The sequence below is a fragment of the Monodelphis domestica genome, chromosome 4 (genome assembly GCF_027887165.1).
Source record: "Monodelphis domestica isolate mMonDom1 chromosome 4, mMonDom1.pri, whole genome shotgun sequence".
Taxonomy (NCBI): Eukaryota; Metazoa; Chordata; class Mammalia; order Didelphimorphia; family Didelphidae; genus Monodelphis; species Monodelphis domestica.
The window spans coordinates 57,047,943-57,063,255 of record NC_077230.1 but is presented as its reverse complement, the minus strand read 5'-3'; the positions used below and the strand labels follow the sequence as shown (position 1 = coordinate 57,063,255).

At 39.5% G+C, this 15,313-nt stretch overlaps 1 protein-coding gene across 1 annotated transcript in view; it reads right to left on the bottom strand.

The window, feature by feature from the left end:
- Positions 1-443: 443 nt before the first annotated feature.
- Positions 444-15,313, bottom strand: part of LOC100017379 (cell cycle control protein 50C-like) — a 32,022-nt gene continuing 17,152 nt past the window's right edge. Inside the window, exons 3-7 of the mRNA XM_007493577.3 lie at positions 13,466-13,567; positions 11,232-11,319; positions 9,562-9,702; positions 7,254-7,463; positions 444-631 (exon numbers count right to left, since the gene is read on the bottom strand). Coding sequence (XP_007493639.2) covers positions 444-631; positions 7,254-7,463; positions 9,562-9,702; positions 11,232-11,319; positions 13,466-13,567 — 729 coding nt within the window. The remainder of the gene's footprint in view (positions 632-7,253; positions 7,464-9,561; positions 9,703-11,231; positions 11,320-13,465; positions 13,568-15,313) is intronic.

The following is a 15,313-nucleotide window of genomic DNA, read 5'->3' as shown; positions in this document are numbered from 1 at the left end:
AAACTTTTGATTCTATTTGACTATAACCCATTGTTTTGACCTACAAATAATCAAACTAACTATTATGGGTTTTCTAGTAGAACTATAGGAACTTTGAGTAAACAAAGGTGTTAAAATATATTTTATTCATAAAATCTGTTCATATGTTAGTCATTTTTTTTTGCTTGTTTATATTTTTGATAAAATTGTGGTATATACTATTTAAGGTTAATCTTAATTTCAGAATCAGAAAGTATGTAGATAATTGTTATATATGTCATATGGTTCTATTTCTATTGGGCACCCTGTGCGTGGAGTGGAACACGGTCACTAAATCCAATTCACTTTGGTTACAATAACTCAGTCACTACAGTTCTTTTCAGGACCTTTGACCAAGGTGTTGGAAGGTCTGACCATGTACCCTGACTTGATTCTTTCCATCTTTTCTTTGACCTTGGCCAGTTTTAACTTTCAGAGACTATATTCCTTTTTTTCATTTTTAAGTGGACAGCGGTCATGGAAAAGGCAGCAAGCCACATCACTGCTCCTGTGGTCAAATAGGCAATACCCAGAAAGAGGTTACTCCCTCCACTCCATGTCACTGTGGAAAGGACAACCCCCTTCTCTCCTTTGAATACAGTTACAGGGAAGTCTGGGAATATTTGTTAAGGATTTATAGTGAAATACATAAACACATATTCAATTATGAAAGATTAAAAATTAATATCCAAATATTCCAAGTATGATATTTCATAGAGTTTATGAATAATAACTTGAAGCAAAAGGAAAGCAATAGCCTCAGTAAAGAAAGAAGCTTCTCTGGACCATATACACACTGAGGCTGCCCGAGTGCTGGGCAGGCAAGAAGAGAGAGAGGAAAGGTTACACACACCTTTATCAATACAATGCAACTTGGGGACAAAAAGGAAAAGGATTCTGGGTAATGTACTTCAGGGGTACAAAATGTCTACTTACACACATTTATACACCAATGCCATAATAATCTATATAATGTCTCATACTATATAACCTTACATGATATGATATGATGTAATACAAAGCAATGAAATATAACCTATGATTTGACACAATACAATTCTATACCATATAATGTATATAAATTATATGTAGAATAGAAATGCTAAGACTAGCTAGCTATTATGTAGCCCCTTCAGGTTTATAAAATGTTCCGCATATCCATTCTCACTTGATACAACAGCACCTATGAAGTGGGTGGAATCATTATTTCCATTTTACAGACAAGGAAACCATAACAGAGTGTTTGAGGTTTTATTCGACTCCAGGAGGACCTGAGTACAAATCAAGCCCCAGAAACTTACTAGCCCTAGGCAAGTCACTGAACCCTGTTGGCCTCAGTTTCCTTATCTGTAAAATGAACTGGAGAAGGAAATGGCAAATCACTACAGTGTCTTTGCCACGAAAACCTCAAACGGGGTCACAAAGAGTTGGACATGTTAGAAAATGATGGAACACAACAAAGAACTGTATCTACCTCCTAGGGTTGTTACAAGGATCAAAGACAATATTTGTAGAGAGCTTAGCACAGTGCTTGGCATAGAGTATTTTAAACTAAAGTTAAAACCCAGAATGCTATAGCTTTCCAAGCTGAGCTTAATCATCAATGATCTTCCATAAAAAAGAGGCACTTGAAGAATTCTGGAAAGAAAATGCTTCAGTAAGCAGAATATTTGCTTGAATACAGTATATTGAAAAATAACAGAAATACTAAAGTTTAATAAGTACAAGTAGATTAAGGAATGAAGTCAGTGTTCTTTTATGCTATTGTTTAAATTGGTAAATTAAGAGACAAGGAAGGACCAGTTAAGGACAAAAAGGACACTAAATTAGAAAAGAAGAGCTAATTGCACTAAGTTTCTCCGAAATCTTATATAGTAATCAACATGTTTTCTGGCAGGATCATTTATACTCTCCCAAATTCCTATTTCTTAATATCTGGGTGGGGTTTTTAAAGAAAAAAACTATTCCATATGTTAGTGATGTCTTTTGTATTGGGTTGTTTTACTGAATTTTTTCACATTCACATATACCCCTGCAGTACATTACCCAGAATCCTTTTCCTTTTTGTCCCCAAGTTGCATTGTATTGATAAATACCTTTCCTCTCTCTCTTCTTGTGTGTGTGTGGTCCAGAGAAGCTTCTTTCTTTACTGAGGCTATTGGTTTCTTATTGCTTCAAGTTATTATTCATAAACTCTATGAAATATCATACTTGGAGTACACACACACACACACATTGAACTGACATTTATAGTGTTTTAAAGGTTGTGAAGGGCATATAGTACCTCATTTGAGCCTCAAAACAACCCTTTGCCATAGATAGGTATGATGGGGATTGAAAGGAGACATCTCCAGATGTGGAATGAGAGAATATGGGCTCAAATTCTGACCGTGACTCTTATTTATTATCCATGGGACTTTTGGCAACCTTACCTCTCTGGGCTTTAGTTCCTTCATGGTTAAAATGAGTATTGGACATATTCTTGGGGTCTCCTCCAGCTCCATTATCTCCATGAGGAAACATCATCTTTGCATTCAGAAATCCTGGGTTCAAATTCTGATTCTGCTATTGAATACTTATGCAAGTCTGAGTAATTCTCTTAACCTTCCTAATTCTTGGTTTCCTCACATGTAAAATAATGTAGATGCAGTTGATGTCCACAGTTTTATGACACAGGTGGCCGTCCTTAAGGGCTAGTGTGTTCTTTTGTCACAATGTCTCTCAAGAAGCTGTGAGATAGTTTTAAAAGGAGATAATCAATTTTCTGGCACCAAAATTAGTCAGAAACAATCGTCTCCTTTCTAGAGAGTCAACATCCAAGCACTTACTGATCTTGACAACTAGAAAGGTCTGAGAGATGACTAAATAGCTAGGGACTAAATAGAGAGGGGGAGAAACTGGGTCCAAGATTTCCTTGATTAGAGGGAACTTTCCTTTCTCCCTGGGTGTAGGTCATCACCCATTTTTTCACCTTCTCAGCTTAGAGCTGTTCAGTCATTTTTCAGTGGGGTCTAACTCTTTGTGACCCCAATTGGGATTTTCTTGGCAAAGCCACTGGTGTGGTTTGCCATTTCCTTCTCCGACTCATTTTACAGATGAAGAAACTGAAGCAAACAAGGATAAATGACTTGCCTAGGGTCACAAAACTAGTAGTTTAAGAGGCCAGATTTGAGTTCCCTGATAATCTTAGAGAGCTGAGCATAAATGACTTGCCCAGGGTTTAATACAGCCAGTACTATGAAAGGTGAGATCCAAGCTCAGATCTTCCAAGAGGGGAGGCAGCTCTCGATTCACTAAGCCTACTGGGCTCTATTTATCAAATAAATAAAACGTTGTTCTGTTATTTCCTACTCTTTATGATCCTAGTTGAGATTAACTTGTCAAAGACATTGCAGTGGTTTGCTGTGGTTTGACAGATGAGGAAACTGAGGCAAACAGAATGAAGCGACTTACAGCTAGTAAATGTCTGAGGTCATTTTTGAACTAGTCTTCCTGACTCTATGCCCAGTGCTCTATCCATAGCACCACCTTGCTTCCCTTAAATAAACCATTAACATTCTTGACGGGAGGAGAGACTCTCCACCATTAAGCCTGAGACAAACATAAAGAAAGAAAGATATCCCTAACTCTTCAGCTGGCTTCCCACTTTGTCTTACAAATTGGGAGCTGACTTCCCTCTGCAGCAGGTACAGTTGTTCCCCTGGAGTGAGCAAAGAAAAGGAACCCGAGAGGCAAAAAGCATTTTGGGGGCGAACATGGGAGTTTGGGCTTCAGCTTTTTAAAAGGCCAGAATTCCCCCGAGGAGAAAGTGTCTGAAGCCTGGTCTGCCTTCTTTAGCATTTCATGACGTCATGGCGATTATGCATGTGGCCTGAGGTTTTTATTCAGCTGGTGCCTTTTGTAAACCAAAATAATAAACAAACAATGGCATCTCCTAGCAACCAAACAGAAAGGAGGCATTTCCCAGCAAAGCCCTTAAAGACCTCAAATCCCTTGGAGGCACTTGGAACTCCATGGGAAACTAGTCCCATTTTCCTCTTAGGTCATCATTCTTCTGACTCCCCCAATACCAAGTTCTTGGGCTTCACCTCTCCCCCTCAGTCTCAGTTTCCCTATCCTTCCTGGGCGTTGCCTAACTATAGTTTGCCTTTGCATGGCAATAGGAAAATCTCACAGGTTGAAGTTCTTTCCCCTTGTGTTTCTAAGCCTCCCACTTCCCTTGAGAGATGGGAAAAACTAAACAAACAAACAAACAAACAAAACCCACCAATTTCCCACATTCATTTTTGGCAAAGCTGAAAAGTAGATGGTAGTGCCACCATTTTATTTATTTTTTAACCACCAATCACTAATATGATTTCATCAGTGATTCCATTCATTCAGAGTTTTAGAGAGTTGTCTGCAGCTTTAAGATTGACTTGGCCAGGCTGCATAGCTAGTGGGCTAGCTGGGTGGTTCAGTGGATAGTGCCCAGCCTGAAGAGGGTAAGACTTATTTTTCCTGAGGTCAAATTTGGCTGTGTGATCCTGAACAAGTCACTGAACTCTGTTTGCCTCAGTTTCTTCATCTGTAAAATGAGCTGGAGAAGGAAATGGTAAGCCACTTCTTTGCCATACAAACCCCAAATGAGATCACAAAGGCAGACACAACTGAATAACAACATAGTTAGTACAATATCAGAGGTAGACTTGAACATAGGTCAGTGATGGCAAACCTATGACAAGGGTGCCAAAGATGGCATGCAGAGTACATTCTGTGGGCATGTGGCCATCTTCCACCTTACTATTCTCCCAGTTAATTACTAGAAAGGCAGAAGGTCTTGGGTGGAACTGCTCCCTTCCCCCTCTCCCTCAACCCTCTGCCCAGCAGCCAATGGGAGCACACAGGGAGAAAGATGGATGGCTCACAGGAGGCAGAGCTAGAAGGGATCAGAGCATTTGGGCTAATCCCTTCCCCCTCTCTATACTCCCTGAGGACATTCTTCACTTCAGCCACCCCTCTGTCCAGCAGCCCAATGGGAGTGCTTCCTCCCTCTGTGAATTTTAAAACTATTCCACCCTAATCAGACTGTATTCTAGAAGATCTGATTTAGCTATTTCCTGATCAGTAACAATGGAGATACTTGGAATAACAGAATCAGGTCTTGGAAACTCTACATTTTTCCACCCTTCTTAGTTTAACAAGATTAAGAAGGTCTGCATCAAATTCAAGATTTAATTATCTGAGGAAATGGCCTTCAACAGACATGTGCAGGAAAATGGACAGACCCCTGGGCTGTCCTAAGTCAAGCTAAGTGATCATTGGTACAGATGAGACACAGGAAAGTGACGTAAAACTGTCTATAAAGGGCACATCACTTCTGCTCTCTTCCTCTTTCCCAGGAGAGGTGACTCTGGCTGAGAGTATGCGAGGCATTTCAGCATCTTGGAGTGTTGGTGGTGAGTTTTGCCCTTGAGCTGATTCAGGTTTGGGCATCTTAGCTGAGACCCTTTGGAGGTCAGGCTGATTCTCTCCTCCTTCACACTCAAAACCTTACTTTCTAAATCTCCTAATCTTCCCACCCGGTACTAGCCTCTTCCTTTCTTAATCTTCTCCACTATATCAATTAAATGACCATAAAAATTTCCATCTGAGTTTGGGTGTTTTATTAGGATTTTATAAATAAAATCCTTGGCGATCAAATATAATTGTTACATTCAATCTCAACCATAATTATAACCTTTACACCTCCCTGTGTGGGGTAAGTGGGGGGGCACACATCACTTGGTGGAGGCGGGGAGCAGGGTATGGTACATAGTCTCTAAAAGGTTCACTATCACTGACCTAGGTCTTCCTGTCCCCTAGGCATTCACTCCAACCATTAAGCCATTCTGCCTCTTAGTGCCACTTTATAGAAGGGGAGAAGGGGATCAAGATAGGTAAAGAGACTTGCCCATAATCTCTCACACAGTGGAAGACATGGAGTCAGACAATCTTCAGACTGATAGAGCCCAGGCTCTATCATTTCCCAGTGGTAGCCTGGAGTCAGATCTAGATTTGAGTTCAAATCCCAGCCTCAGACACTTACTAGCTATGTGAGCCTAGGCAAATCACATAAATTTCCACCTCAGTTTTCCCAACTCTAAAATTCAAATAATAATAGCCAGGGTTGTTGTGAGGAACAAATGAGATCATATTTACAATGTGCTTAGCACAGTGCCTGTTACATAGTAGATACTATATAAATGTTTATATTTTCCCCTTTCCTTCTCCTTGAAAAGATAAAATTATCCTCAAAGCTGTGATTTTGGAAGTGTTGAGGAAGGGATTATTTCTGCTTTAAATATGAGCTATATTCCATGCAATCTGAGATCTTTTTCAATTATAAGTTGTGATCTATATCTTTGGAGGGAATGTTCCTGTCAATGTGATTATGAAAACCATGACAGACAGTGTGGTGCAGCAGAGAGAGCGTGCCAAACCCAGAGGGCTGAATGTGAAGTCGGAGGACCTGAGTTCTAATCCTGCCTTTGTTACATATTATCTTTGTTACCTTGATGAAGCTAACATCTCCATCACTTTCTTTCTCCGTAAAATTAGATGGTAGGGTAGGACCATTGTTGTCCAGGTGATTCTGATACTCTGTGACCTCAGCTGAGGTTTTCTTGGCAAAGACACTGGAGTGGTTCACTATTTCCTTCTCCAGTTCATTTTACAGAGGAAGAAACTGAGGCACACAGAGTTCAGTTTCAGGAATATATCTTTCTGATTCTAAGTTCAGCGCTTTATTTGTTGCTGGTTGCCCCTAGGGTAGGAAGATGATCACTAATGATTTTTTTCAGTTCCAGTTCTATAGTCCTTTGGAGTGTTGAAAACACATGTCATATGTGACATACAGCCATTTGTAATGCAGGAATACAGACATATGTCATATATGACACACAGAGGTAGAGAGAGTAAAAAGAGAGGACTAATTCACCATCATTTCCAAACAACTATGTGATGGGTACACTAGCGGGGCCATTTAAATGATGACTTAGACTGGGCTTCCCTTTTTTCCCTATATTTGGGAGGCCAAAACATTAAATTGTACTGACTTGATCTGGACATATTCAATCCAACTGAACAAATTCTCACTACCCTCACCACACTGTGCAGTACATTGTACAGGGCTTTTGAGGGGAGGAAGATGGGATAATGTGCCTTGAAAGCACTTCCCCCTCATCCTCCCAAGGGAGAAGCCAGAGAAAGGATACTGTAGGCTATGTCGAAGCTGTAATTCCCCGCAGGGAGACCATTGGCAAAGGGTCCCGTTCTGTGGATGCGCCTGTACAGTTTTTTGAAGGTTGGCAGGGCTGCCACCCGCATCCAGACAATGAAGTCATTGTTAAGGAAGCCATTGTTTTCTGGATTCTCGGGGTCCAGCTGATAGACAGGCTTCCTCCAGTAAGGAGGCTTAGTAGTTCCTGCGCAGAGACCAGGAGACTCAGGAGAGACAAGTGACCAACATCTCTGGGGTCAGGAAGAAGAGTTCAGATCTGACCAGCTGTGTGACCTCAGTTTCTCACTTGTCAAATGGGGATAATTACAGCACCTGTCTCATCTCAGGGATGTTGGGAGGATCAAGTGAGGTAATTGTGAAGTTCTTGGCACAGTGCCTGGTACACAGTAAAAGCTATGCAATTCTATGATGATTATTTGGTTGTTTTCTGTAAAGATAGATATCAGTGAGGAGCAAACAGCTCTTATATATTCTTGAGGGAGTGAAATACAAGAAGGAAACAAATAAAAAGAATATTCTGAAGTCGGGAAATCCGTCGTATGATGTAGGACCTAAAGCAGTGATGTCTCCTGCAGAAGATGCGGACTTTAATCAACGTCATAAAAATGGGGCATCAAAGCTGGCACTAGTGCCTTCAGTTGAATTAAGTTGAATTCAACAATTCAACTTAATAAACATTTATTAAGGGTCTATGGGTGAGCCAAAGTTGTGGTGCATACCTTTGACTGGGGCTGCTTTGGAATTCAAGGCAGCCAAGTGGCACAGTGCTACACTTGGATTCAGGAAGACCCAGATTAAAATCCAGCCTCAAACTCTTGTTAGCTACGTGACCCTTGGCAAGTCATTTGATCTTGTGTGCCTCAGTTTCCTCTTCTGTAAAATCAGCTGGAGAAGGAAATGGCAAACCACACAGATGTCTTTGCTAAGAAAACCCCAAAGACTCAGATATGGCTGAAATGACTGAACAATAACAACAACTGGGGAGATCTGAGCTACATGGGGGCTAAAGATGATTAGATGTCCATACTGAGTCTTTCATTTATATAGTGAGCACCTGAGAGTGGAGGGCCACCAGGATGCCTAGGGAGGTGTGAACTGATCCAGGTCAGTAAAACAGAGAAGGTTAAAGCTTTTGAGTCAATCACTCAGGACTCTGTGGCAAATGTATTGATTTGAATGCTTCTTTTAAAAGGAAAGCAAAATTTAAAAATTGATGAAATAGACATATATTTTGAAAATGTAGAAAAGAAGGAAAAGCAATATAACAATAAAAAATAAAGAACTAGTCAAAATAGGAGTCTGGATATATAATATAATATATAATAAATATAAAGGAAAAGAAGTAAAAAATTGAAATGAAAAATAAAACAAAGCTGATTGTTTGAAAACACTAATAAAATTGATAACCAATTAGCAACTCTAATTAAAAATAGAAAAGAAATTATGTTAATAAAATTCAAATGGAGAACATAATTTTTAAATATCATGAAGAAAAACTAAGAGATACCAACAGAGAAAAGTAATTAACAATAAAACTCATCAAACATTAAGGAAATGATATATCTTGATATACAAGATGTATATGTTAATATAACTAAAATTATTTTAACAGAAATCAAGGACTGAACAAATTAAAAATAAATAAATAACTTTAAAATGGACTAAAGACTAATGGAGGCCTAAAGGTAAAATTGCAATCTGGGAAAAGTCATGATTATAAAGAGTGAACCAGAGAGAGGTCATGCCAACTCAAGACAGAGTTCATCAGAATAACAAAGCCAAAGGATAGGGCAGGAGGAAGGAAAGACTGGAGATCTCCAGCCATTTCATTCCCAAGCTGGGGAGTCAGTGCAAAACATGATGAGGAAAATATACTGCAAAAGGGAGCAGTAGGCATTGGCAAGATAGTGGTTTGTTCCACTGACTTCCCTCCTGAAAATGCTGGTCATGCTCCTACCACCCTCTTGAATTGCTCTTTTCCATGTATGGTGAGACTCACTGTCTTGTCTCAACTACCCTTATTAAGTGAGATAAAATGATAAAGTGGCACAATGGATAGTACTGGGCTTGGAATCAGGAAGACTCATCTTTATGAGTTCAAGTCACCTGGGCAAAGTATTTAATCCTGTTTGCCTCAGTAAAGTGAAATAGAGAAGGAAATGGCAAACCAGTTCAGTATCTTCGGCAACCCCCCCCCCCCCAATTGAGGTCATAAAAAGAGGGATATGACTGAAATGATCCAACAAAAAAAAAATGACAATGTCAATGCTTTTGGTACTTACCTGTAAAAGCACTGGGAAGATTATTGGATCTGGGATTTTGAAACTTTATATGTTTGTCTGTCCACCATGTAATCCCGCTGCTGAGCAGGGGGACGTTGATTCTTGTAGATGAATGAGGATAGTATGACAGAAGAATAGTGTCTACAGAGAAATCCAAAGAAATTCCATCATTCATAGGTGCAAGTTCGCTGGCACTTAGAGATGGACAACCCCTAGTTAAAAGTCTAAATTGCTTTTTTTTCTTTTGTGTATTTTCCATGACTATTTCTGGGTGGTTGGCTATTAGTTCCAAATTCCTATTACCTACTAAAACCACCAGAGACCCTAAAAGCCACAAACCAGCTCCTGGTCCCCATTATATGTGCCAGCCTCATTGGACCCCTGTCCAATCTCCATTTTTGTTATTCCCACAGCAGTTTCTTTCTTTCTTTTTTTTTTGTTCATATTGTCACCTAGGCTTGTAATAGAGTTTCTGTCCCCCACCCTTTCAGAACCTTAATTAAACAATCTATTTAAATAGACATATTTAACTCTTATGATCAGGTTGAAACCAATAAGAAGGTTCAATGGCTGAGATGGTGATGCAGCAAAGCACTGTGGAGTGCTTAGGGTGTGTTGGAGCACAAAGGACAACACGGCCATCCAATGCAGCTGAGGAAGTCTCCAGGTGTAACGACTTTTCGTGCCAATGGACCCAGGCTTCCAACGCTGAGAGAGTGGGACTGTCTCTGTGCATTGACTTTTCCACTTAAATCTTCATGCACAGGTGACTTTGTGCACATTCATCTATACACCATAGATGAAAGCGCACAAAGACAATCGTCATCCTCGGTTACCGGGAGACTACTACTACTACTCAGGTTGTTATGATTCTCTCTGATGAAGTTCCTCCCTTCTTTCAAGGCCTAATTCATATTCTGTCTCTTCCATGAATCTTTCCTCAACTTTAGAATCTCTTTAAGGTGAAAGAGCTTCCTCCCTGTTCAAATTTCTCACAGAATTTTGCTTTTAAACCCATCCTTTGTGTATCACTCTTCTTTGTTGGCATACTAGTCTCTCTGACTCCAATGACTTCTTGATCTTTGTCATATCCTTCCCTTTACGTGCATAGTGTCTTACACGTAATTGATTCCTAATAATTGTTTTCTAACAATTAACTGAATTGGGAAATTAATAAAGTTTAGTAGCATTTTAATATCCATAAATATTGACTATTGAAAACAATCAGTACGATTGTTCTTCCTGTAAGTATTCCAATTTTTTTTTTTTGGTGGTTCAAATTTCCTGACTCCTCTTTGATGAATCTTTGGAAGCAGAGTGGTGTTCAGGAAGAATCCCCAAATCTCACTGGGTCTCAGTTTGCTCATTTATAAAATGAAAGAGTTGAGCTAGATGATCTATACGGCTTCTTCTAGCTTTGATTTTATGTCAAGATCTACTCATTTGCAAATTGAGTACTACATTCCAGTGCCCAGTGTAGGAATTTAGTCAAATTCAACCAAATTCAGTTTAACAACTATTCATTACTAAGTATGAGATGCCATGTGAAGTGAGGGAGAATGCATTTTAGAAATATAGATTTAAAAAGTAGTGTAATTTTGCTATAGATCTGGTTATTTGCTAGTGATAACAGAAGTGGATAAACTCAATGGACAACAGAAGACACTTACCATTGAACATGCTGTTGGCAATGGCACCACAAGGAGCAATGGGTATACCATTGGAATCCCTCTGGAATGGAGCACAATTCTCAACATTCTGAATTCAAGATGACACAAAAATGAGAAATGCCTGTTGTCTAATTACTTGGGTTGTTGTTAAGAGAGAAAATGAGCAGAAACAGGGACCAAGACATGTACCGGTTTTTTTCTAAAGTTTCTTATTCAGTGCTTATAAGGAATGTTTGATAATTTGCATTTTGTAATGGGGAGTTATTTTGGCAGAAATGGAGGGGCAGAGTAACAACTAATACAAAATGTGCCAAAGTACTTACCCTTCCCGCCAATATGCTACAAACAGAGGTCATTTTCATATAACTATGTGAAAAAGTATGTATAGAAAGATTTTCCTAAAGTTTTCCTTGCTTGCAATTCACATACTTCCAGACAAATTACTTAAGCCTTAATACGGTTTCTACTCCAGCTCTGATATTAGCAGTGAAGTGGAGATTAATTTTTTCATATAACTCAGAAAATTCTAAAGCTTTATTGAGGGGTCAAATTATAAGAAGGTAGATCGGATGTGCAGGAATGAGACCTACCATTCATTTCAGCTCTGAGATGGTAAATGAAGGCATAGACATTCATGCCCAAAGGGGGTAGACTGGGTTCAAACCACTGCTCTAAAAGAGGAAAGCTGTCCTATGGGAAGGACAATGGAATGTATTGATGTAAAATCATTCATGATTAATTCAGTTTTAACCACCCTATTCTTCAAAAAATGAAAATAGCAATTTTTCAAGGAAAATTCTAACCAGTATTTAGGTTTCTGACTTTAGTTTCCATGTTATTCTTAATTTTATTTTATTTCCCCCCAATTATATGTAGAAACAATTTCCAACATTTTAAAAAATGTCTTAAATTCTCGTCTGTCCTCACCAGATGGCAAACAATTTGATCTATATTTTACATGAGCAATCATATTAAACATCTGTATTATTCTTGCCAGGTCCACACTGAGACTGGGAGCTGCCATGCTCTCAAACAGAGAGTTCAATTGCCTAGATTTAGAATTGAAAGGGCCCTCAGAGGTTTTCTAGTCTTATCCATATTAGAACAGAAATTCCTTCTATGATATTCGTGATAAATTCTCATCAACTTCTGAATGAATACCTCCATGACAGGAAACCCAACAAATCTGAGGCATTACATCTCACTTTTGGGCAACTCTCCTTGCTATCAATTTTGTCAGATTAGGTCAAGTCAAATCAGCAATCATTAAGTGCCTAGGATGTGCCAGGCACTGGCTAATCTTGTTTCTGGAGAAGAGATGTTGGGACAGACCACAAATTCAAAGAAGGGGAACAAAATACGATGAGGTACAAACAAGATATATAAAGTATAAACTGGAGATATTCTCAGATAGAAGGCATTACCTTCAAAGAAGACCTTCTACAAGACTGAAATCCCTTTCTACCCATTGCTTCTGCCACCTGGAGACAAGCAGAGTATGCCTAATTTTCTCTATGGGCAAGTCTTTTAGGTGCCTGCAAGACTGTAAGAGTCCTGGGAAGTTTTTTTTTTCTCAAAATGTTCCATTTCCTTCAACCAATGCTTAAATGGAAGTGTTTTCAGTCCCCTCATCATCCTGGTCATCCTCTTCTGACTTCACTCCAGCTTGACCTTTTGTCATTGTTGTTTTTCTGGACCTGCGATTTCACTGGGGTTAGGAACTCTCAGTGGAAAAACTTTACAAATGCAAATCAGCAACTTTTCTGCAATTTGTGGTCTGTCTCAACATCCCTTCTCCAGATCCAAGATTGGCCATCATCCAGGCTTAGGCTGGTGAGTTCAATACCAGGATTATAACAGGAGCTTGAGCTCCACAAATGTTACCTCTATTTCCTGCACTTGACTTTCTTTGAATGTGGCTATATCTTCACACCTTAGCTGTCACTTGTAGTCTGATCCACCAGCTCTTGGACTTGGGATCAGGAAAATGTGGACACAAATGTCACCTTAGACACCTCCTAAATGAGTGATCCTAGGCAAGTCATTTATTCTCTGGGCCTCAGTTTGAGGGTGAGGGGATCTAATGATCTTTAAATGCATGGTCTTATTATGATCTTCTGACATCCATGGAAACAACCATCTCTTAAGTAATCCCAGAATTTCCTTCTATTTCCTTAGATTTAAAGACACAGAATAAAAGCACCTAAGAGTAGGTGAATTAAATGAAGTTTTACCGTAATATCTTCTCCCAAAAGCTGGCGATTATTTCTGGAAATAGTATATCGGCGAAGGTTTTGATAGAAGTTGTGTAATTTATAGTACATGTAAACATTGCCCTTGGAGGAGAAAAAGAAATTAGTAATGATAAATTAAGAAATGGTCAATGGAATATTAATGAGCATGAACAAAAGCTTTAAATAGTAATATGCTGGAATCAGCTTATAAAGGCTTAGAAGAGGTGATTGTTGGCAGAGCATTCAGGGAGCTGAGGGGCTCTTCACGTTTCATGGGTCCCCCAGAAACAGTCTACAACAGTCATTCAGTGTTGGCAAATTCTAGCCTAGAAGAAGGTCTCAATGGTTGCTAAACCTCATTCTTATGTTTATGTGATGGAGGAAGCTGTTTTGACATAGTAAGTCAAGGGTCAGCCTTAGAACCTAAGACCTAGGTTCAAGTTCTATCTCTCACAAGAACTAGCTGAACAACTATAGTCAAATCACTTATGCTTCTTTCTTCTTCTTCTTCTTCTTCTTCTTCTTCTTCTTCTTCTTCTTCTTCTTCTTCTTCTTCTTCTTCTTCTTCTTCTTCTTCTTCTCCTTCTCCTTCTCCTTCTCCTTCTCCTTCTCCTTCTCCTTCTCCTTCTCCTTCTCCTTCTCCTTCTCCTTCTCCTTCCTCTTCCTCTTCCTCTTCCTCTTCCTCTTCTTCTTCTTCTTCTTCTTCTTCTTCTTCCTCTTCCTCTTCCTCTTCCTCTCCCCTTTCTTCCTCTTTTTCTACTGAGTTAGGTAGATCACAAAGCATGAAAGTCATGCATTTTTCAAGCAAATACATACAAAAAAATTAAAAATTCTGTGTTTGTTTGTGTGACACTGATCATGTGGAGTGGATAGATAGCTGGATTTGGATCCATGAAGAACTGGTTTCAAATACCACCTCAGAAACTGACTAGTCATGTGACCTTAAGGAAGTTGCTTTTTCTGGGTCTCAGTTTCCTTTCTTCAGTAAGGAAGGTACCTTGTCAGTAGAAGCAGTTGCAAAGGAGCATATTTATATTGATGTATGTGCACTGTAGTTCTCTGTGTCATTTTCTACATCCCCTACTCATACTAGCAAGTCAGGCCCCAAAGGGTGCCTGCTTCATCTCTCAGGGTTCTAGGAGTAGCCCTCAAAGGGGTTTGGAGGTTTTTCTAGTAGTATAACCAACAAATCCCTACTAGTGTAATTCTGCCAGTGACAACTGGTTAATGCCAATTAGCCAGCCAGACTTCATTAGCTGCTGGAAACCAATGTTTAGTAAGTATAGTTGATACAGAACTTCTAAAAGTCCGATATAGACTTTCCTAACAAGTGCATGCAGAGGCCAGGGGAGAATAGGCTCAAACGCAGAGCACATGTGGCAAAAGCAAATAATTCACAATTCCTGGAAGCCTTTTCCCTCACTTCATAAGACCCTTATGAACTCTCACTTCCAGAAACTGTGAATTATTCATGAAGTTCTCCATAGGGTGTTGTTCAGTCATTTTTCAGGCATATCTGACTCTTTGTGACCCATTTGGGGTTTTCTTGGCAAAGACACTGGAGTGGTTTGCCCTTGCCTTTTCCAGCTCATTTAACAGACGAAGAAACTGAGAAAAATAGGGTTAAGTGACCTTTCTAGGGTCATACAGTTAGTGTTGGAGACTGGATTTGAACTTGGGAAGAAGAGCTTTCCTGATTCCAGGCCCAGTGCTCTGTCTGCTGGTATGAGGCAGCTTTCTGCTAGACTTGTAGAGTTCTGAAGCTGCCGTTCTTCAGTGTGTCTAGTGTGGCCTTGATCCCGATTGCCACCAGTCACCTCTGTTCTGGAAATGCACTTAGGATGGATC